The sequence below is a fragment of the Lissotriton vulgaris genome, chromosome 3_1 (genome assembly GCF_964263255.1).
Source record: "Lissotriton vulgaris chromosome 3_1, aLisVul1.2, whole genome shotgun sequence".
NCBI lineage: Eukaryota > Metazoa > Chordata > Amphibia > Caudata > Salamandridae > Lissotriton > Lissotriton vulgaris.
The window spans coordinates 1,940,406,342-1,940,427,922 of NC_141689.1; the positions used below are offsets into that span (position 1 = coordinate 1,940,406,342).

Here is a 21,581-nt window from a genome sequence, read left to right on the forward strand (position 1 = left end):
ACAATCCACTCATCGGCTTACTGTTCCACCCCACTTCCTTGCAGTTGGTTTCCAGGATCTCATACACTTCACCTTAATGAATGCACCTTGTTCAGCATTGCAGGTAGCTGTGAATGATGGCATCCAGCTACACCAGGTCTTATTTTCCTAACTTCCACAGCTGTCATCTGCCACTATTCATACATCCGAGCTGGTGGAGAATGATATTCTTGGAGCTCGTGTTTTTAATTTCTGAGTACTCTAAGATTTGTTCCTTTATTGCATGCTAAACCTTCCGTTATTACATATGTAGTTAAGAAATCTTCTAGTGCACCATTTGTAGTCTCAAAGATGTTATTAACAAAAGAAAATGAATAGCCCACGAATCACAGGCCCAGTCCACTAGGGTGCCCCATAAGAACCTGAGAGCAAAGCCCACTGCTTATTCAAAGGCATGACCTACATTTATAGTATCTCACCAGCAATTGAGCATTGGAGAGTTGGTTATAGCCAAATAAAATGAACATGCAGGTGTGATCACAATTTTTCCGTTATCAAAAATAGCACGCTACAATTTTAACTACTGCTAATACTGAACCATGTTTACATTGTCTTCCATTTTGTTTAAACCTTATTTAAAAAATAAACTTTAATAGTTTCACACAAACAAGCAGAACATTTTCTCAGAGAGTTTCCTGAATGTACTAAGCCAAGGACAAATCTTGCTTATTCTAATTCTTTTAACATTGTATCAGTTAAACTTGGGGAGAGGAAGTAGCCTTACGGCTAGAGCTGTCGACCTGAAGCTGGGGAACCGGGTTCGAGTCTCGGCAACGACACTCAACATCTTGCGAAACTGGGCAAATCACTTAATCTCCCCATGCCTAACAAAAATGAATGTGTTCTTCTGTAACAAATCTGGTGCTCATGTAAAGCGCTCTGATACCTGATGTCTCGGGTATAGTTCACGCTATATACAACTAAAACATTTTAAAAAAACTTTCACACCAAGACTATGAGAATAGTCAGACCACAATGCATTGGTGGAAAAATCATGTAATGTATTCCATGTAGGAATATTTCTTCCAGACGTTTTCCTTTTAGGTTGAACTTAATGAATTATGTGTTCCCACCGAATGTGTGGACCCCATTATCCAAAGCTCTGTATAATATTCTGTATTTCTTTCATGAGAGAACCCCTACTCCCATTCTTAAAAGGTGCATCTATGCAGATTTTACACTGAACTGTACTGTACATTTACTTCTGGTTCATATGCAATGCGGCTAATTTACTAATCACATATTTTGTCAGTCAGTCAGTCAGTCAAGAATACTTTATTTCGTCTTTGCAGCCATAAAAGCACAATAAATTTTACATTCAATAAAATAAAATATTAAAATAAAAAGTACAATTTAGTGTGATAATTCAGAGTGGCCATTCCTTTATCAACAAAGTATATTAAATCCTTAGCTCAGCTTTGGCAGACATAGGAAGTGTGCCTGGCCCCCTAGATGGTAGCGTGCAGGTTGTCACTTAATTGAGAATTAAAAAACAGGTTAGAAAAATATCAAAACATTTTCAGAACTAGATAAACTTCTTATTAAAAAAATAATTTTGAATAATAAACATTAAAAGATACATTCCTACGTAACCAAAGTAAACACAATTACTGTCATCAAATTTTCTGGATCATACCATATGGCAACAAGGGGCAGTATGAGTAAAGTGTAAGGGGCAACATCATCTATTGCCCAATTCTTTCCCCTTCAAGATTAGTCTACGCGTGCACCACATTGCAAAGAGGAATTTCGAGGTGGCAACTACAAATAATGGTGTCGTTTCAACTTTAAGCAGCCTAAAAACCTTGATGTGGTTTCTGAGCCCTAAGTTTCTACATAGTTGAAGGACCCACTTTGATCTCGACCTATGATATGCATGACAGAAAAGCATTGCATGGCATTCTGTTTCTTCCGAGGCAGAGCAGCCAGGGCAAACTAATTTTACTGCACCCCTCCATTTGTTTGTGAATGCACGCAACCGGAGTGTGCCATGCCTGAACTGTAAGAACAGTTTTTTGCCATAAATGGCTGGATACTGTCCAAGGTTGTTTCAAGTTTATATTGCTGCTTCACATCCAGAAACCTTGATGCCAAGGAGCATGAGATAGAACTTCGGGCTAGTTGAGCCATCTTAAAATCCTTAAAGGCTAAAACAAAAGTTTTTTTTGGAGATGCTGGAACAGGTCTCTTCCGGAGTTGACCACATTTTGCCAAATCCCAGTGCGAAGCAAAGACTCTTAACATAGGACAGTCATGGTAAGTTAGTAGCCCCCAATTTACACATGACATCACTCAATTCTTCCCTGTAGTTAATTAACTCTGGCGTGCTCCAGACACGATGCCAGAATAGGAGAGGGCAGGAGGCAATTAAAACTGAGATGGGGCCAATCCCTAGGTCTATTCTGAGCGGGGTCAGGGGCGTATTTCTTGGGAGACCCAGCAGTTGCCTGATAAATGTATTCTCAGTCGCCACTAAGGAGTGAGGTGAACAGTGACCCCAAAGTTCGGCCCCTTAAAGAGATGCTTCCCTTACTTGGGTTTTTATAGATTTCAGCAGGGGGACCAATCACTTTTTGGGAACAATTTTTTTGAGCCTTAAGAATCCCTCCTGTTGATTGAGTTAGTTTCAAATTAATCTTAGTTATTTGGGTCCTCCAGTCCATTTTATCATTCAGTGTAATGCCCAAATAATCAAAAATGGGCACTCTCTATAGGGGCCTGCCATCCATACGGGGTGTGGGCAGTTAGTGGTTTTAGCGTTGAAGGATATATATATATATATATATATATATATATATATATATATATATATATATATATATATATATATATATATATATATATATATATATTTTACATTAATCACCAAATTCCTTTTCCTACAAAATCCACTAAACTCATCCAAAACAAGCTGGATCCCGATAGATGATTTAGACAGGAGCAGCGTGTGCTCAGCAAACATTAAAGCTGGAATTTTCCTTTTGCTAACCTTGGTGAGTCTATATCCTTCACAGACAGAAGAGTGTCAATTAAGCCGTTCAGGAAAAGAGAGAAAAGGGTAGGGGCTAACACACATCCCTGTCTCACCCCTTTCTCCACAGGAAAAGGGGCAGTCAGTATTCCATTCTTGCCAAATCTTACCCCTACATAGGTGCCTTCGTGAAGGCGTTTTAAAAGCTGGCAAAGGTAGACCGGCACCCCCAGATCATATAGGAGTCCCATAGCTGCTCAGGGTGGACCATGTCAAAAGCGGACTTAAGGTCCACAAATGTCAAATAAAGGCTACCCCATCCCAAGGTTATTGTATTCCAGTAGATGAGCAGCAATCTAAAGGTTTGGTCTATATTTGAAGTTTTGGACCTAAATCCTGCTTGTAGAGGGAATAGAACTTTTGACTCGTCCATCCATGATTGCAGACGCCCCAGAAGAACCCGAGCAAATATCTTTTGGATGACATCAATAAGGCTAATTGGTCTAATGGGGAACCTTTTTTGAATATAGGGATAATCTCCGCACCAGCCCACGTTGCAGGTAGCTCCATAACTTGGATGATAGCATTGAATATGAACTGCAAGTAAGGTGCCCAGATAGCCTGTTCTCATCTGAACAGGTCGCCAGGGATTCTGTCCAAACCCCTGTGCCTTGGTTGGAAGTATCTTGGCCAAAGCCCGAGAGACTTCCAGCAATGTACATGGTGGGTCTATGTTTAAGGGGATATGCTAGACATCCACCAATCCTTGTGCCATGGTATCATCAAGGGATTTAGAGTATAACATTTTAAAATGCGATCTCCAGGCTTCTTCCGCTAAATTTGGAGCAATAGCCGAGTTGCCTTCGGAATACCCAGTCTTCACTAGATTCCAGAAGGATCTCGTGTCTCTGGAGTCCAAAGCTTTCCTGATCGCTTCCCATTTTTCATTTTCCAGGGCTATTTTAGCTTCTGCCAAGGTATTTTTTATAATGAAACCTGGCTAATCTGGTGCCTAGGACATCTTTATTTTTGATTCTAGATATCAGTGCACTTTTAGCTTCCCTGCACCCCTTATTAAACCATTGGTATTTCAAATTAGGGTCCGGCTTGTTATCATTTTCATGTTTATAAAAAACGCCTGCCAACTTTGAGAACAACTCCTGACGGTTAGCTTTCATAAGCAGCATAGATTCTAGGCCTTGGTAGTTTCCGAAAGCTTTGAAAGCAACCACTAGAAGGGGGATGTCTCGGAATACAAATGAGCTATTTTTCCATCTGATGCAGCTAATGTACCCCAGCGAACTCTTCTACCACCTTTTCTTACTAATGCATTTGGAGGGGGTTGAATTCTTTTAACAATGTATCAGTTAAACTTGGGGAGAGGAAGGAGCCTTACGGCTAGAGCTGTCGACCTCAAGCTGGGGAACTGGGTTCGAGTCTTGGCCACGACGCTCAACATCTTGTGATACTGGGCAAATCACTTAATCTCACCATGCCTAACAAAAATGAATGTGTTCTTCTATAACAAAACTGGTGCACATGTAAAGCACTGTGATACCTGATGTCTCGGGTCTAGTTTGCGCTATATACAACTCAAAAAAAAAACCAAAACTTTCACACCAAGACTATGAGAATAGTCAAACCACAATGTATTGGTGGAAAAATCATGTAAGTTAAACCAGGAGTGGGGGAATCATATCGCCCGGTGCCCGAACCATGTAGAGATTTATAATGGGCAATAGATTAAATGTCTATTTTGTCCGACGGACATGAATACATTAAATCACTAAAAACGGGGCTCTGCCCTCCAGCTCCCTGGCTCTGTGATCTGGAAGCGCGATGCCGCTGCCCCAGGAGTGGAGCTGCGGGGCTGACACAGAGATAGGCAGAGAACTGCACTGTCTCTGCAGCTGCTGGCAGGTAGAGGCCAGGGTGCGCAGGAGCAGATGGACAGGCACAGTGGAGTGGGGCTGGAGACATAGACCAGGCCCGTGAGAGGGTCCCAGGAGGCAGCAGACACAAGCCCTCAGTGCACTGGAAGACAGTGTCCGGGTAGGGGGCTCAGAGACAGACCCCCGAGAGAGGAGGACCAGGCCTGAGGCTGCCTAGAGGACAGACGCTGTTTGGTGTACTTCGGATGGTGGGAGGAAGAAGAGGCTGTCTGCCTGGGGCTGCGGGAGAAAGAGGCTGGCCAAGGGGACAGAGACAGTGACAGGCTCACAGTAGCTATGATCGGAGCAGTAGGCAGGCTGATGAGAGGGTCGGCCTGGAAGAAATTATCCGAGGGTCATAACCAGGTGCAGAGAGAGGGGCAGCTCCGGGAATTACAGACCAGACTGGCTCGGCAGAGAGCAGCCTGTGAACGGGGATAGGTGTGCCTCCCTGTCAGGGCGGCCTCAGGGAGGGGCTGACGCTGGGAAGGGAGAAAGGGGCAGCCACCAGAGGAGGAGAACCGGCAGCGCGAAACAGGAGAGAGACACCGAGGCAGCCGCTCTGCAGTGCTTAATTTGTCAAATTTGAAGTGCAGGTGCTCAAATCTTTGTCGGAGGCACACCTACTTGTCTTTGGCTCCATTGTATGTAAGTGTGCGTGGTTCTATCTATATGTCTTTGAGTGCTTGTCTGCATGTTGTGTCTTTGTCTGTGCGCGAGTATTTATTATTATTTTTTATTCTTATTTATGCATTTTTATATAGCGCGGACTTTACCCGAAGGTGTCAGAGCGCTTCACAAAAGGAACAGTAAAGGTACATGAGGAGAAACTTACAAGTGAACAAATTACAACAGCAAACATTGTTACATGAGGCAAAAGTGACAAATGTGAGCAAACCATATACAAGAGGTAGAAAACGGTACATTATAGGAGGAAAAAGTGACATGTGTGCAGGGTACAAAGGTATACAAAGTACAAGTGGCGGTATAATACTGCAATAAATGGAGGACACAAACACAAGAACAATCGTTACGTAGGCAATGGTGGCACTTGTGCAGGTATGTTTGGGTGGGAGTTTTTAGGACTGTGTATGGAAGTATTTGTGCCAGGGGTGTGGGCATCTATGTATCTGTGGCTGCCTGTATGAGTGTGTTATGTGTGTCCAGGTTAATGTTTGCATGCGTGTTCCAGTTACAACTAATGAATTCTCATGAAGTGCCGTTCTGTTGTAAATAAAAAAAAACTGCGTGCTTCTTGGTCCAGATGTTCAAGTGTCAAGAGGAGGGTGTGGAGGTCGACCCAGGGGATTAAAACCTCAGCTCTTGAGAATGAGTGGGGTGTCTCTAAGAAGTGAAGGAAGTCATATTGGCAGACAGTGTCTCCGGACGAGTAGTTGTTGAACACTTGAGTTCAACAGTAACACTGTGCCACTGGCAAGTCCCGTAGCAATAGCTAAGCATGGAAATTACTGTACATCAATTACGTGCACCTGCGGGTGTAGACCCGGCTCTGCTAATTAGGTGCTGGTGCTAAACACCAGCACAAATTAAGCACTGCTGCTCTGGCCCTGCCACTGAGCAAAGAGAAGAGGCTGCAGTTAAGGGACTTCCAGGGATGCAACTGTGGAGCAGATACATTACCAGTGCTAGGATCACCCTAAACCTACAGTATGTCATGCGGCTGTAGCAGTGGGGGCATCGTGCACACCTCCTTTCACAGACCATCTTCACTTGGCACCGACCCGCCCTCCATGACCCTCCACTCGCACCCCAATCTTGCAATCTCCCCTTATCCTCGGGGGATTGGCCTGTCCCCCGCTTAACGACTCTTCCCTTTTACCAGCCCTAACCAAAGAACCAACTCCAGCCCCTACCTGAAACCCGTCTTTGGTACCAGCTACCTCCCTCAGTTTCAAAGACTGTGCTATAAATCCAGCCATAACAGGGGCCTTCCCTAGCACTAACTTCTTGAAACGTCTCACAGCAGAATTCCTCGCTTTTTGACAGATGCTTCCCAGTCTGCCTCTCCTCTCCTGCAATTCGTGCAAGGGCTTGCTGGATCTGTTCTTCCCAGTACAGAATGTAATCATACTTAAAATGATTATACCCTCAGTGATGTAAAGTCTTTTTGCGTCTTTCTCTAACTTGTGTATCCCTGATTCAGGCAGGATGGGCCCCTTACTGCGCCTGTCTTTTGGGTGGAGGAGTAGGTCTTCCCCTACTCTCTGTACACACCATACTCTCTATACTAACACCTCTCTAGGGGTCAGGGAAATGGTCTCCTCCCACTTGCCTCTCTGTACCCATCACATTCACTTTAGTGCAGGGACGCAAGCTTTGTGTCTGTCCCATTGACCCCTCTAATCTGGATGGTTCCAGGAAGAAGCGTTCCACCTGATCAGTGCGCGCTGCATATTCCCACTTCTGGGTGTAGGGGGTGGACTGTCCCTTACCTCATATCTCTCAAACTTTTCTCCTTTGCGCAGGTTGTTGGTTTGTTGGTTGTCCGCTTTTACCTGTCTCTAATTGGATGGGCTCTGTTCTCCAGTTCTTTATACTCATTCACTTTATTTACACCCCTTGCTTGTGGTATCACATGTAGTTTCAGTTGTGAAATTTAAGTAAGTTGTTGCCCCACCCCGCTATAAAGGGTGAATTCTGCGTTTGGGGAATGCTGTTGGAGTCTTGTAAGTTTTCAGCTTTTTTTTTAATGTGGAATTAGTGATGTCAAGAAGTACAACACACACAAATAAGGGGGAGTTGATGTGTGGTTTATGCTTTTAATCCTTCCAAAGTTGCTAGATTGAGAATTAATTCCCATCATGGTTGTAATGTATATATTCTTCCGATTGTGTGCAAGTAGGTAGTTTATGCTCTTGGCTGCTTTTCCCTCCTACAGAAGTTACCTTTTTGGCTCCAGTCCCCAGTGCCCTGGAGTAGCAGACTTCAGCTCTCTTTTCTGTGATCATCGGTGAGTTCAGGGTCCAGTATGCTTGCCTGCTTCCTCATCTGTGGACATGTGCACAGTGCAGACTGTCCAGCTGTAAATTATTTATGCACATCGCTCCCTTTGTGACTAGTTTAGAGGAAATTCTTGCTCCTGGGCCGTGTTTCGGAGGGGGGACGCTGGCTTCTTGACCTTGTGTTTTAGAGGAGTAATACAATGGCAGATCAGCCTATTTTAGAGGGCTGACAAAACTGTCTTATTGGCCTTGTTTGACTGAAGGTATGGTGGCTTGTAGGCCTGAGTTATTTGGGTGAGAATGAGGTGCTGACTTGTGGCCTGGTTTGGGAGGGAGATTGGGTGCTGATGCTGGCTTCTGCGTCTGGTTTAGGGAGTAAAGGTTCAACGTTGTTGAAGGGTTGGAGACTCCTGGGTCTTGTCAATAGACTGGAGACTCCTGTGCGTGCTCTAGAGATGGCTGAAGACCCCTGGGTGTGCTCTAGAGGGCTCTGGCTCGAGGGACAAAATTAGGGAGTCACTGGTGCATATGCTCAGCTTAGGAGTTGAATGGCCTAGGGGTGCTGGTATCTGAGCCCAGTTTAAGTCGAGAGCGTGTTGGTTCTTGAGCCCAGTTTAAAGGTGGCGGGCCGATTCCTGGTCTAAATATGATAGGAGAGGCTGCTGGTTCCTGGAGAAAATGTTTCCATCATTAATTCTGCCCTCACATAAAGCGGACTGTGATATCATCCTGCGTATATGGCGAGCAGTGGGAAAAGTACGTATTTTCCCATAAACTAGACAGTTGTTTCTTGGTCAGCCCTTCTAATTGATTTATGGAGTAGGTGGGACAAGTGGATTTTACAGGACATGTAGATCTCAGTACCATTTTGTCCCTTGGCCAAGTAGATTATTAAAAAAATTCCACACCCCTAATGTATTCCATTTAGGAATATTTCTTCCAGACGTTTTCCTATTAGGTTGAACTTAATGAATCATATGTTCCCACTGAATGTGTGAACCCCATTGTCCAAAGCTCTGTATAATATTCTGTATTTCTTTCATGAGAGAACACCTACTCCCATTCTTAAAAGGCGAATCTATGCAGATTTCATACTGAACTGTACTGTACTGAGTTCTTTTACTTCTGATTTAAATGCAATGCGGCTAATTTACTATACAGATATTTAGTAGTTTGACCATAATACTTCTATAAAGCGTTAAAAAAGTACTAATGTTTGTCATTCTTATGCAAATCATTTAGAAGTATTATGTGGGCCCATTTTGATTTAAAGTGACCGTTCCAAACAGAGAGCACCAAAGTCCGAGCCACATGGACAACTCCGAAGATTGAAACTCTGGCGCAAAATTGTATGGGTTTATTTAGGAAACTTGTAAGGTTTCAGTGCGCTGATACAGGTGTCCCAGGTTATGGGAATGGAAGACGATGACCCCCAGTTGTAACACTAATGTACATATTTTCGGCTGAAGAGGTTAATCAAAGCTGTCTTGTTTTTTAAGCCAAGATGCAAAAGAGATGCTCAAAATGTCAGAGACTGGCTCTTTCTTTAGGCATTAGCTTGCATAAGCATGAAAACAAACATGAAGCTAGTTACAGTTACACTAATACCATCTGTTAGACAAGGAACAACGCCAGCCAATAGAATGTCCACACTGATTGCATTTGTAGTTTGAATTGGTCTCTTGCATCTTCAAAAGGTATTTCAAACTTTTCTACAACTCAGCTTTGAATTAACTGTGAACAAACTAGTCTTAAGACCTCTTTGAGTAAGCTCCTGTAGATAATTAAACTGGCTCCTTAGTCTTCGAGTCTCTCACCTATTCAGGGAAATAGTAAATCGTCATGTTTGTTTAGTTTACTTTTTAGAAAGAAAGGTGTGTTAATTTGCATGGCATTGTAACGAAGACTTATTCTGTATTCCCTTTCCAGAAATGAACTATTCTAGATTTATTAATGCAGTCAGTGCAGCAAGAGAGACATCACCGATAAGAGCGCTGAGTAAGTGCATCCTTTTTCTCAACTAAAGTATATTATTTATTTCTGCTGCTTCATGCAATTGCTTTATCACTGGTTGCTTCAGTGTGCCTATTATATCACCACAAACGACATAAAGAGTGATCATTTAAAATGTTTGCAGATTAATATAAGCTTTTCTTTGTTGCTATGGTGCTTGCAAAGCATTGTTCTTGTTTTATCATCATTCCCTTTCACTTTGGAAAACAACACTCGTAAACATTACTGGCACCCGTAGATTGCAATAATCCAACAGTTACAGTCAACATAGTGATATATTGTGTTACGATCAATCCAGAAGACAGGGATTTGTCTTTAGATCTTTTATTCCAATCCACCAACATACAGACTAGGTTCAGCCTCTGTTCTAACAGCTCTCTTTCTCTTGTCCCTTTGCCCTGAATGTCCCATAGTTAACATAGTACAATATAATGGCTCATGGCCAGGATTGAATATTGCTGGGCCAATGGCATATAAGCTTGAACACCTCTCCTATCCTAAGAATACATTATCCAAAAAATAACAAATAATAGAAAACATTTGGTATTGCAAAATCAGTCCTTGATTTAAACTGGTGGTTTCCGGTGCTCGGCATGGGCACTTAATTGTCAACAATGGTGCTAGTAACAGTCTGCCACGAGGTGACACTGTCTGGCTAATTTAGGGATGACCACAGCAACAGTTAATTCAATATACATTAAAAATGACTATTAACTGCCGTCCAAGCCATTCTTATAGCTTTGGTGGCCTGAAATAGGCCGAATTGTCACATTAGTAATATAGCCGAGATACCCGCCACCCCCTCTCAACACAATCCCCAAAAGGAGTGAAACCGGAAACAGTTCTTGAAGTTTTTGGAAGTGGGATGGAGTGACCATCCCGGCCGTATTTATTAAAACAAAATTAAAACATTAAACGTTTCATGTTATGTACAATTTCATTACCATATTGCGATGTTTGGCTAACCTTAACAGATTCTCTAATACAGAGGTTCTCCTAGCCGAACTAGCAACCTACAAAACATTTCTTGACATATTGAAATTGTACAACCTAACGTTTAAGGGCCAACAGCAAGGTCATAACCGGTGTCAAGATCCCTAACCGGACTTACCCCTCCCACTTGGGATGGGCGACAGCACGGAGGCGTACCTCAAGTGCAACTACTACCAATTTCCCTTGACTTGACGGGGGCACCTAAAACTCGACGCCAGTTAAAGGTCGTTCGAATACTCGTGTGAGGTATCTAGAAGGTATCGTGGCCCTTATCCCAACCCCACACAACTTACCGCATCTGCCGTCGCAGATGTCACTGGCCCCGGGAAATTCCCCAGGAGGGGGCTGTAACCCCTCCTACAAAGGAAGGGGCCTTGACCGCCTTTCCTTTACTTCCGGCGACCCATCCTTAGAAGGGACCGCCTCCCCATTGAGGGGCCAATGGCCACCTCTCCCGAGCGCTCCCATCCGTGTTGGGTGACGCCCACTCATAGGGATCTACTAATTAGTGCTCACCGATCATGACCTTACCGCCTACCAAAATAAATACGACAGTGCAAATTAACCTAAGAATACATTGGTCACTATGACCGAAAGAGCATACATCAACATTCGACACTAACTGAATATCTTTAATGGCAAACATACTCAAAACGAACATTCTTTATTAACTCAAAATCAACACGGTACTACAACCTGAAACGAAAACAAAACCACATTAATCAACTTTATTATACACAACTGGCTGTCTTCAGGGGCTGGTGGGTGGGTCAAAAATTGGCTCTTCGTTCTGTCCCGAGCTCACGTGCAGCGAGGAGGTGCAGCTTCAGAGCACAAGAACAAGAGGATGTCTTCTGGTCTTGCGTCCCTTTTTATCCGTCTTCAGGGCGGGCGTATACCCGCCCCTGCCTGCCCCTGAGGGCGTGGCTGGCTGCGTCGGTGTCTAGGCCAGCCCACTCTAGGGCGGGAACGAGCGCGCCCCAGCTACGCCGCTTCGGGCATACCAGCTGAGACGCGCCTCCCGCCCAAAATGGCTTCCCGGGGGGATCGAGGCACTCGGCCATAAGTTCGGGGGGACCGATTCGGTCGCCCCTTTCCATATAGCCGAGATACCCGCCACCCCCTCTCAACACAATCCCCAAAAGGAGTGAAACCGGAAACAGTTCTTGAAGTTTTTGGAAGTGGGATGGAGTGACCATCCCGGCCGTATTTATTAAAACAAAATTAAAACATTAAACGTTTCATGTTATGTACAATTTCATTACCATATTGCGATGTTTGGCTAACCTTAACAGATTCTCTAATACAGAGGTTCTCCTAGCCGAACTAGCAACCTACAAAACATTTCTTGACATATTGAAATTGTACAACCTAACGTTTAAGGGCCAACAGCAAGGTCATAACCGGTGTCAAGATCCCTAACCGGACTTACCCCTCCCACTTGGGATGGGCGACAGCACGGAGGCGTACCTCAAGTGCAACTACTACCAATTTCCCTTGACTTGACGGGGGCACCTAAAACTCGACGCCAGTTAAAGGTCGTTCGAATACTCGTGTGAGGTATCTAGAAGGTATCGTGGCCCTTATCCCAACCCCACACAACTTACCGCATCTGCCGTCGCAGATGTCACTGGCCCCGGGAAATTCCCCAGGAGGGGGCTGTAACCCCTCCTACAAAGGAAGGGGCCTTGACCGCCTTTCCTTTACTTCCGGCGACCCATCCTTAGAAGGGACCGCCTCCCCATTGAGGGGCCAATGGCCACCTCTCCCGAGCGCTCCCATCCGTGTTGGGTGACGCCCACTCATAGGGATCTACTAATTAGTGCTCACCGATCATGACCTTACCGCCACAGGCCCGGATAGTTGACCGGCTATCCGGGCCCCCCACCAAAAACTCCTAGCTAAAGGTCATGTTCCAACGTTTTTAACCATGCTAAGAAGTCTCCTATGAGTAACTCATTTCCCACCCGAGACAAATGCACACCATCCCCCATATACATACTGTCATCATTAATACAACCGTGCGAGATAGAATGCAATGTCCTGGAACGGAACAACCTACTCATTTTGTTATTAAGTTTCCTAACAGAATGGTTCAAAGCAGGGATCGAAATAGCCCCCCGCCACACTTTTCGTGGGATCATATGAGACCACGCAATTATGCACCCCGGAACTCTCCTCGCCAACCAACTTACGGTGGAAAGCATTGCCTCCAAGAGAAGTCGTCTACCGGTGGTGACCAAATCATTGCCCCCTAAATGTACTATGACTATTGATGGCGGTGACCTCGTCCGCCCTAACAAACCCTCAAAGTAAGCTTGAAACTGGTCAATACAGAGACCGCCCCTTCCGTAGAAGGACATCCTGTACCCGTATTCCCCAGCTACGTGAATCATGTCACCTGCTTCGAATACGTCTGCGGCACGCCTCACGTATGAGTGGCCCACGACCCACACCTCCTTTCTCACAGCCGGTGATGTCTGACCGCTGGCCCGGTGTTGGGTCGACTGCATAGTCCGCCCTGCCTCGAAGGCTTGCGTAACTGAAAAACCAAACAAAAGACAAGAAGCGTGAGTACATTGTTACAGCTTCACAACATGTGCAACCGCACATACCTCTTATAACAATTGGAGGACCAACGCCCCACTCGTTTTACTTGTTCCACATTAAGACCCCTGGCTGCAGCTTCAGTGGCAGCCCCTATCCGAAAGGAGTGGGTCCCAAACTCCCCCGGGTCCAAGCCTGCTGCGGCAACTGACATCGCGAGCACCCGCTGAAACTGAAACTTTGTCAGTGGGGTGGCGTCCGCGTGTCTCAACATTGTCCCCCCCCATGATGCCACCCTTTGTGCTAGGTAATCCTCTAAACACCTCACCGGACACATGGAGGATCCTGGAATCCTGCGAATGACTATGCAGTCTCCCACCCCATTTTGATCGGTTTTCGACTTGACAAAGGATACCGTCATAGTCTCACCCCTGATCTGAACGTGTTCCCGGCACAAACCCCCTGCCACATCCCGCTTGCTCCCTGCCACCAGCTCGCTTATCCTCATAGCCCCGTGAAATGCAAGCGTGAAAGCGGCTCGGAACAAACAGGCCTCGAACTGAGACGAGCATATGTCGGGGAGTGTGGCCAGCAACTGGGACAACCTATCCAGACCTATCGGGCGCCTCTCATCTACTCTGCGACCCTCAAGGCGTTGCCACCCACGCAGCGCTTTCTGTACAGCAAAAGACGCTGTCGGGTCCTGGATATTATGAGCCCTGGCAACAAAGGAGATGGCAGCGCGATGCCTCTGGGCTGTAGCCACTGACTTCCCAGCCTTACGCAAGGACATCAGAAAATGTACTACCCAATCCTCATGCCCCCAAAGTCCCCCTCTCTCAGTCCCCAAAAAGGCCAAATAAGCCCGAAACGCCCCTTCGTATGCCTTCCTCGTCCTTGGTGCTAGACTCTCTCCCACGAGGTAACGAAGTTCGGGGCACCGAGAGACCAGAGAGCTTCGGGAAAGGGTGCTGGCTCGGGGTCCGCTGAGGGAAGGAAACCCGAGAAAGCCTGCATTTGAAAACGAGACAGTGCATCAGCAGCCTGATTCATCACCCCCGGGACATGTTTCGCTCTGAATACCACGTTCAGTTGCATACACAGTAAGACGATTTCTTTAAGCAGCCTCAAAATCATTTTACAACGTGCTGCCTGACTGTTAATGCATTCTACAACGGTCATGTTGTCAGACCAAAATATGACAGAATGATTTTTGAAACCATCGGGCCAGGATCTGAGGGCCACCAAAATAGGAAATAGCTCAAGGAAAGCAATGTTACTCGTCAGCCCCTCATCGTGCCACCATGTTGGCCACTTCTGTGCCGACCATTTTGTGCCGAAGATGGCGCCGAAACCCATGCTTCCCGCTGAATCCGTCCATAGACCCAGCTCTTCAGAGGACAAGGCCGGTTTATTCCAGACGACACGACCATTGAAATCCGCCAAGAATGCTAACCAAATACGCATGTCTTGGCGGACCTCGGCCGATAACCTCGTGCGATGGTGACCCTCTTTTAGGCCGACCATCGCCTGTGCAATCGAACGGGAGAAGGGGCGGGCCATCGGGATCACCCTTAAGGCAAAATTCAACTTCCCCACCAATTGCTGCAATTGATGCAGCGTAACTTTAGATGCAGTGATACACGTTTGCAGGGCTGTCTTGAATTTCGATACTTTGGAAGCTGGTAAACGAAAACAACCCTCACTAGAGTCCAACTCGATCCCGAGGAACTCGAGGCAAGTCGTGGGACCCATAGTTTTACCTGGTGCCAACGGCACGCCAAAGTGATTCATTAAAACACAAAATTCAGTCAAGGCCCGGGCACATTCATCATCCCCAGCGGCCCCAAGGAACAGAAAATCATCGAGGTAATGCATCACATTCCGAAAACCTGTTTTCTTCGTGTAAACCCATTGCAGAAAACTACTGAATTTCTCGAAATAAGCACAAGATATCGAGCACCCCATTGGCATACACCTGTCCATGTAATACGAACCTTGAAACACGAATCCCAACAAACGTTGATCATCCGGGTATACCGGGAGCAAACGGAACGCTGACTCGATATCTGATTTCGCCATCAGCGTCCCGGGCCCCAGGCGATTCAACATGGCTACGGCCTCATCGAATGATGCGTACCGCACCGAACACATTTCTGGATTAATTGCATCGTTTACAGAAAGGCCATGAGGGGCTGATAAATTGTGAATCAATCGAAACTCACCCGGGTCCTTCTTGGGGACCACCCCTAAAGGAGAACAAACAAAGTTCGGTACCGGGAGGACAGGAAATGGGCCGGCAACCCGACCTCGGGTAACCTCTTTCCGGATTTTATCCTGTACTACAGTACTATGCTGCAAGACGGAAAGTTGATTTTTGCACGACCCGACACCCTGAAAGCTACCCACCGGGATGCGGAAACCATATGAGAAACCGTTTCGTAGCACCCCAGCAGAAGTACGATCTGGGTATTCGCTGAGCCAAGGAATCATCGCCAGGGTATCAATCGGGGTTGGTAAAGGCGCCCCTCGGACTATATTAGACCTGTTTAGCGCCTCCTCTACCCCCATTTTCACCCGATTTGGCTCTGCACGAGGACTCAGGATGGGGTGCCCCACAACCACTACATTCGTGTTTGAACTTACAAGACCCCGGGGGCCTAGTACATTTGCTTCTGTTGAAATTGAAACAGAACCCCCTCTTCCCTGTATTGCCGGCGGGTCTCGGGTAATCGTCTGTACCCGTACCCGACCGAAAGGGCGTCCCCCCATTTTGGCGGGAGGACTCACTAACAATACTCCCCACCAAAGGCACTTTCAACATTCCCGACTCTTTCATCTTATTCCATGTTAACGAATCGTAACAGTCCCAGGTTAAACTTTTGTTATGCTCCATCGCTTTCCTGAAAAGGTTGTCATAACAGAACCATTGGTTACCTTGGTGTGATGTCGAGTACCCCATAATTCGTGACTGATATACTGGAAATTCAGGGAGCAAATCAGGCCTACGTTCCCCCAAAATTGCCGTAAAAATTCCCCAAGCATTACCCCAGTTACCAATATTTTCATTCACTTTAAAGGCGGCCATTTTTGCGCGCCAAACACTCGGATGCATCAGATCCTTTTGACCCTTAACAGTTTCGACCTCATAGTGATCAACGAGCAGGGAGAAAATGTTAACGTATTCCCCCGCCCAAATCTTTTCCTTTATTGGCAAAGGAACATGTTGCCCCAATCTTTCTCTACGAGAGGGTGTTGACTCATCCCTTGCAATCGGCAATGGCCGCTTACCTGCACCGGACGCTGCTTCCGTCCCTCGTGGCTTGTCTATCGCCGCATCCGGCGCGGGCACCTTGGCTGTATCACGTTTCTCGCGCAACTGTTTTATGAGAGCTTGCGCTTCGGTAGCCATGGCGCCCCCATTACTGTCCCCCAACCATGCTGCTAACTGTGCCGCCAACTCGGGAGGCATATCTCCGGCAGACGTCGGGGTAACTATCACGGGAATCGGATTCCCTTCATCCGGTACCGGGGCCGGTACCGGGGCTGGCGCCCCGAGCGGGGAACAGGGAACCGGGACGTCTCCCCCGACCGGCCCCCTTCTCGGCCTCTTTGGCTTCCCTCCGGCCGGTGGACGCCCCGATCCCTCCTCGCCGTCTCGCTCCGCCAACCGCTTCTTAATTTCGGACATGTCCTTCATGAGTGCCCGAACCAACTGGTCAGTCGACATTCCCTTTGCTCCTTTCTTGGGCATCCTTTCGACGAAGTATCTAAAAGACAAAAAGAGAGATTAAAACGCTCAAAAATTGGCTCTTCGTTCTGTCCCGAGCTCACGTGCAGCGAGGAGGTGCAGCTTCAGAGCACAAGAACAAGAGGATGTCTTCTGGTCTTGCGTCCCTTTTTATCCGTCTTCAGGGCGGGCGTATACCCGCCCCTGCCTGCCCCTGAGGGCGTGGCTGGCTGCGTCGGTGTCTAGGCCAGCCCACTCTAGGGCGGGAACGAGCGCGCCCCAGCTACGCCGCTTCGGGCATACCAGCTGAGACGCGCCTCCCGCCCAAAATGGCTTCCCGGGGGGATCGAGGCACTCGGCCATAAGTTCGGGGGGACCGATTCGGTCGCCCCTTTCCAGGAGTGTCATGGTTAGTACTTGTGTTGTTATTAAATGACTGCTGTCAAGGGCAATACTGGTTGTTAAAGGCCCTGAAGCTGAATTATAGGCTTGTACCACTGGCACAATAGTCTCATTCTTGTGCCTGTATATGAAATGCACTAATGGTTTTTATTTAGATGCACATTTTCAAACGTTAGTTACTTTACTATAAGCCTGGGCGGTAAATTCCGTTCCGCTCGCGGAATTAGGGTAATTTCACGTTCCGCGGAGAACGCGGAATTGCCAAAAATTTGCATAATTTTTCGCATGTTCGTGCTTTCAAAATGCGTGTTCACGAGATATTTCTCCCCGAGCACGCAAACAGCGTTCCCGAACAGGAAAAAAGCATTGCGAATGGGCGGAACAAGTTTGCAGAACTTTAGCGTGCTCGCAGAGATTTTTTGCTGTTTCTCGGAGCTTTGTGTAGCGCGACTAGGCAAATTCCGCCCACCGCCACCTTCCTATACGGCATCACAAATATATAAATATCTAATTAAATAAGTACATACCATGTGTTTTTCGATGGTTACATAGTACTTCATTTTATTATTGTGATCCAATTTCAGGCAAAGCAACAAGACTGTACTGCTTTAAGTGTCCACACAAAAGAGAGGTAGGAATGTAGGCTGTGGCTCAATAATCTCGTGCAAGTGGCATGTGCTCAGTGCGAGAAAACTGCCCTTACTCACAGATTGTGACATGCTTCATCATGTGGCTTGCTAACACCCCGCGCAGAGCAATGCCTGGAGTGGAGCAAAGGGGAGGGGAAGACAGTACAAACATAAAAATATTCACGGGATCAACAAAACAGTAACTGTGCAGTTAATGGTTGTTAAAACTAGCTCTGGTATATCTGCTGTTCTGCTTCATTCCTGGTCTGGTCCAGGGTTAAAAAAGAATAGGATGGTGAAGAAAGATGATTAGTCCCCGTTCACTGTCCTTACTTCATGAGTGTCAACATGATTCAGCCAGTTTACCTTAGCAATCAATAGAAGTTCTGCATGTCTTTCATTAGGATCTCTAGATCCCCTTAAGAACCTTACTATCCTACCTTAATTTTGTATGTTAAGAAAGGGTATTTTCTTTTTCAATTTAGGGGATATATAACACACACTCCTGTTGTATCTGTGGATGTAAGAATTACCACAATAAGTGAAACTGTAGATAAAATCATCGGGTAAAAATATCCCCTAACTGTATGTTGTAAGTGGCCAAGAATACATCTATTCCCATTCAAGTTTTTAGCTAGCATGAACATGATTTATAGGAATTGTATGCAAGACCTTTTTACCACTTTGCTGTTATGTTGCAGGTTGTCTCATATTGTCAGTTGCTAGAACAACACTCAAATCTTTGAAATATTATCAATGCAAATCACCTGTATTTAGATCACTGTCTGTCTTTTAATGCTAGCTGCACTCGTGTTGAGGTCGCCGCCATCTTTGATCAGTTTGGCTGGAGGTGTACCTAATGTTGACACATTCCCATTCAAGAAGGCCAGTATTACGGTAAATGATGGAAGTGTTGTTGAAATTGGCGAGGATTTGATGAAGACCGCCCTCCAGTACACTGCCACTCAAGGGTGAGTACAAAATAGTTAATGGGCTTAAGCATGTTGACAAATGTGTACCATATCTTTAATTTGTGTATTGTAGCTATCTACAGCAGTGTTTAAAAACCCTTGACTTCTGTGGATCCCCAAATAATCATTACTGGAACCCCGAAACCCTCACTGAATCATCATTATTAGAATCGGGGGATACCCATTGAGTAATTACTGAAAGCTAGGGACCCTGGCCTAAACATTTTCGATAATGTGAATGACAAAACAATACATTAAAAATACAGAAGGAAGCATTCATCAAATAAATATACAAACAATGAAATAGCTTATTTAATTCAGTTCACAAACAATTATAAAACAATCTAAAATGTGATTTAATCAAAAGATTGGATATTTTCTCATTTCAATTCAGGCTACTCATTGTCCATACTGTATTCCATTTGATGCACTTTCACTGCTCCCATAAATCAGTCTGAGGATAACTTAATTTTATCCTCCAATTTAAAATCCCTTTACATTTACAGAATGTTTTACAATTTTCAATTCTAAATTGTCCTTTATTTATCTACACTTTATTAATATGTTAATATTATTTAATCTTATAAGCAGTCAAGGAACTCCTGACCAGATTTCGCAGACCACCCCAGGCTTTCCCGGACCACAGGTTAAGAACCAGTGTTCTACTGCATTTGAATGGTTTAGGGTTTTTGTTTTGGTTAGGGATCATTTTGAAGAGGTTATTTCTTTAGCTTTTTTTTTCATGGGCAGAAACTGCTTACCTGTGTTGAGGATATTTATTTTTGACTGTAAAGTTCATCTTCAGACGCTTGAAAAAAGAGGAACCTGTGTAAATTCAGTTTCCGACGTACACTTTACTTATTAATGAACTCATGTCCTAAAAATGTGAAAGAGACATGACATGCCGCAAGATCAGGCGGAAATATCTCTATAGGAAAGCTGTGAAAACTTCAATCGGACCTTTTGAGCGCTTTACTCTGTGGATAGACTGAATTGATGCAGTTTATTTATCTCAGTGACACTCTTATCAATAGCTGTTGCATTTTATAACTTCTTGATTGATTGATATGGACTACTTCTCTTTTAAATCCCTCATCCATGAAATAATTGTAGTCATTAGATGTGATGTGCTTTAGAGCTGGGTATATAACTATATGTTGTGGCTATTACAGCCCAGGTTGTGTCTGAGATATGTTTGCACTCATTTGACATTACTACCTGATCCCCTTCCTCGTCCTGTACCTTACTTCATAAGGCAATGCCACCTCATCCAAACAGTCAAAATTTTTGCTAAATACAGTAAATCCTCAATAATAGTACACCTTCTTGCTTAAGCTTGACCACTTATCCTTGGAAGGTACCATAGAGGGTGGCCCTGTGTTTTTTGTATTCCTTGAAAGTGTGACAACATTCAAAACCATTTATTCACTCATTATAAGGAAATCAGAATGTTGCTTAATGTGTGTCATTGGTGTATGAAGAAGAGATTAGTACATGAATTATCCTCTTAACGTAATTCGATATTTACTGCAGCCTTTTGTGTTAAATTGTGTGAGAAAATTGATTTTTATTTGGGGTGGAGGGTAGTTCACCACAAGTAATAATGTCACTATTCTTGTTAGGGCCTGTAAAGGTTTAATTAATTTAAACCGGAGCTTAAACCCATGGCACAGAGCATAGAAGCTTAACTTAAGAACATGTATAAAGCATTTACAATGCTAAAAAACGGTTATAAGATCAAAAACACAACAAGATAAAAACCAGTTTCATGAACAGAATGACAACACCACAACAAAAATGCAATAAGGGGAACCGTAGATATGGTTTTAAAAACGGTTACAATAACAATAGTGCCGCAAAGTGCCAAACGGAGACAGCTGGTTGTGCTTGACCGTGTCAAAGTCTAAAGTCAAGTCCAGCTGTGATAGGGCGCTGGTCAGATACTGACCGGGTTCTTCCCAGTCTGAAGTTTTACCTGTAATTGAAGTCCAAAATCCTCAGAGGGGCAAGGCAGCAGATGATTGCCAAGAAGGGGCTCTACAAAGCCAGATAGCCGTCAGGCGATGTCCTGGTGAAGCAGTTGACTCTTGGTGGGAAAGTTCAAAGCAGGAGAAATTCAAATTTTGCACCCAAGGAAGGTCCCTCACCGGCTAGATATTTTGACACCTTTGCCCGGTGAGGATTTCTACCTTCTGACTTAGTCACTTTTATGGAGCTTAGATTCCTCCAGCAGTGGAAGGAAGTGGAAGGCCGAAAACTTTTGTTGAGCAAGGCCCCATGGGGACAGGTACCTTCTCTGTGGCGTTTCGTAGAAACAGATTTGTTGCTACAATTGCGGAGTACATGAAATGGGGTTGTGGATTGAGGGGATGGGAGCACTTCTCAAGCAACA

General features: G+C 45.2%; 1 protein-coding gene across 1 annotated transcript in view; it reads left to right on the top strand.

Moving 5' to 3' along the window:
* AADAT (aminoadipate aminotransferase) overlaps positions 1 to 21,581 on the top strand; it is a 348,907-nt gene that overhangs the window by 60,457 nt on the left and 266,869 nt on the right. Inside the window, exons 2-3 of the mRNA XM_086962429.1 lie at positions 9,834 to 9,902; positions 19,021 to 19,189. Of these exons, the coding sequence (XP_086818555.1) occupies positions 9,836 to 9,902; positions 19,021 to 19,189 (236 nt within the window). The 5' untranslated portion in view covers positions 9,834 to 9,835. The remainder of the gene's footprint in view (positions 1 to 9,833; positions 9,903 to 19,020; positions 19,190 to 21,581) is intronic.